Source organism: Diaphorina citri, unplaced genomic scaffold, assembly GCF_000475195.1.
Source record: "Diaphorina citri unplaced genomic scaffold, Diaci psyllid genome assembly version 1.1 scaffold2892, whole genome shotgun sequence".
Lineage (NCBI taxonomy): Eukaryota > Metazoa > Arthropoda > Insecta > Hemiptera > Psyllidae > Diaphorina > Diaphorina citri.
Window position 1 is genome coordinate 1 of NW_007380305.1, and position 3,089 is coordinate 3,089.

Here is a 3,089-nt window from a genome sequence, read left to right on the forward strand (position 1 = left end):
GTAGTACGTGCATAGGTATTCAATGATATACTTCTTTGGTTCTAGGAAATCTATCCTCTGGCTTGTCAAGGGAATTTGTCCGTTCCTGAAGACATAAAGTCAAATCTGAAATGTTTCTACGAATCGTACAACAATACGTTCTTGAAAATTGGACCGCTCAAAGTGGAAGAACTTTATCTAGACCCCAGAGTTGTCAAAATACATGATGCCATTTATGACAGTGAAATTAACCGCATAATTGAGCTATCCAAAGGAAAAGTAAGTAGGTAATGTGTACCTTGTCTGTCTGTTAAAAAATGTTAGAATACCTTTGGGTACCAGTTAATAGTATTAGAGGTAATCACCTAGAGGTACAAAATATATAACGATGCTAGCAAAAAGTATTCCATCAGTAAATATTTATGATTATAATAGGTCAAATGAACTGATTGAATTTTATAGGTAGATCCGTAGGTTATACTATTCAGGAGTACTTGGAATTGGAAATTACACAGTAGGCACATCCGTATATACATTTAATTAAAGGTATAACCCAGTATTATCTCACATTTTTCTCCAGGTCGAAAGAGGTAAAGTAGTCAACTATGGAGATACAATTTACGTGGATACCAGGCTCTCCAAAGTTTACTTTCTGTATCCAGAAATTTTCGGCGATCACCCGTTCCTGTACAAAATCCAAACGCGAATACAGGACATGACAAACTTGGTCATAGGACGCGAAGAACGATACAAGGGACCTCTTCAGATCAACAACTATGGTCTGGGAGGACACTATGATCTTCATTGTGATGCTACACCAAGGGTGAGATGACCCTTTATGAAAATATGAAGTCTCCGGTGATATTAACAGGGCTATGCCTAGGCTTGGGAAAAATATCGAGATCAAGCCGAGATTCGCTTAGGTTACTACTTTTGATACCAAACTGTATAAATAAAAACTAACACTGGCAATCCTAGCCCTGCGTCAGTGGACAGTATTATAGGGCAATAGGGATATGTTTCTTTTTTATTGGGAAGGTAGGGAAGGCCTTTAAAGTTTAAAGTCAATTAAAGTCATTTATTAATTTCATCAATTATTTTATTTTGATTTCAGGACGAGGGACTTTGGCGATTAGCCTCTTTCATGTTCTACGTAAGATCTTTAACGTTAGCGTTTTGTTTAGGTCTGGGCTTACCGCTTACCATATCAAATGAATCTCATATTCTCATGCCGAAATCCGAAAATAACAATGTGTTATACACACGATTTTGGGTTATGTCAACAAACGGCAAAGATATATTATTTGTGTTGGGTTTAGGTACTTTTGGGCACTTCATTTTACATTCTCGTCTTCAGTTACGTTAAGTACATGGTCAATTTGGTGACTTTTTAAGTTTATTTCTTGGCTTTCTTCCGCTTCACCTGCGTGGTGAGTTCTTCCATCAAGTCATCCACGGTGTAGGTTGTATCACTGTAAGATGGTTCATTTTTTCTCCGTCGATAGAGGAGAAATCCGCCCAATGCAAACGCAAAGGCCACTATCAGCAAAACCATCAGGTTATACCTCTGAATTTTTGTCAGCAAAGTTTCCTCCTCCTTGTACCAGAACGCCATTTTGTTTGGCAATTTTGAACAGTGTTTGGTTTGCTTTGGTGTGGTTTTATTTAGGTGCTTGCCTTGTGTGTAATTATAATACAATATTGATTTGGTGTTGGTGTGGCCAGTATTTTCAATCTCACGTCATTCCATAATATTTGGTCTTATGCTTTATGTTAAAAGTTAGAAGAAGACTTAAAAGATATCTGAATCTGGCCAATGAATATAATATGAGGTCTCTATCAGCTTATTGCATGTATATATTATCTGTAAGGCCGGTCTTTCACCTTCAATTATGCATGACAGTTTTGCATAAACAATAATTATTCCTGTCGGACAAAACTGAAAGTGTGTGACCATCCTAAGACTTTTATCTTCTGAACTAGGAACTAGATCAGGACAAATCCCTACCATTTACCATTTTACCTAAGCTGCTAATTGGATTGTTTGCCTCAATTCTTCTCTCTTTCAGCTTACTGACGTGGAGTTAGGAGGGGCTACCATTTTCCCATCACTGAATTTGACCGTGTTCCCGGAAAAAGGCAGTGCCGTTTTCTGGTACAACGCCCATGCCAATACTCTTCTGGACTATCGGATGTACCATTCCGGATGCCCCGTAGCATTGGGCAATAAGTGGGGTAAGCTACTTCTTAGTGGGGTAAGCTTTTCCCCATTTTCTTTGTGTTACCCTCCTTTACCTAGGCCTCTCCATACCCTTGTACGTATAACGCCTCTTCCCTTCTCCATACCTTCTCTCTCAAATTTTCTTCAACCTTATCCCTCCACCGCAGATTTGGTCTCCCTCTCTTTCTCTTCCCCTGTATGACTAGTTTCTTTAGGTGGGGTAACCTTCTACTGGTTGCTATATTCTTTCAAAATACCTACTCGTAGGTAGCTGTAGCCAATTAATTTTTGTCTTCTGGAGATAATTTTACTATTGTCTCTTAAGAGACTGAGAGCACCCCGAATTCCGATATCTCAAGAATTGTAACTGGTATCTCCGTAGAACAAGCATATTGGGTGTTGTTTCTTTACAATACCTATTCGGCCATGGACTGCCACGGAGGTTGTAAGAAGTTAGGTACACTGAGAAAAAAACTAGGGTGCCGGCAGCCCAATCGGGTGACTGGGTTCCGGCACTCCAATACTGAAATCTATCGGGAAGCTCGACATTATACTATAGCATTCTAACAGCCTAAATCAGGGGAAGTAACCCAATAATAGAGTTCGTCCACTTCCACCCTAAACTAGGCACCCTGTCACCATTTTTTTGTTTCTCAGTGTAATTTTACTCTAATGGCTTGGTCTTTCTTACAGTGGCGAATCAATGGATTTGAGAAGTCAATCAGATGTTTGCGAGACCCTGTATCTATGGCGAGTATATCAGCGATTTGCAAGGCGATTACTACACGAACCATTGGTCAAAGAAGTACTATAACAAACGGCAGGAGTATTTCACTCCAAATGTTAGCTCCAAATACATAATATCTGAATCACATCTTCATTGGTAGAT

The 3,089-nt window shown here is 39.3% G+C and overlaps 1 protein-coding gene across 1 annotated transcript; it reads left to right on the plus strand.

Moving 5' to 3' along the window:
• Positions 1 to 45: 45 nt before the first annotated feature.
• On the plus strand, positions 46 to 3,089 carry LOC103519700 (prolyl 4-hydroxylase subunit alpha-1-like; the record flags this gene model as incomplete). The annotated part of the gene is made up of 5 exons (XM_008484790.3): positions 46 to 258; positions 560 to 802; positions 1,094 to 1,132; positions 2,049 to 2,214; positions 2,894 to 3,089. Coding segments are annotated over 5 exons (681 nt in total), but the record flags the coding sequence as incomplete, so codon positions are not given.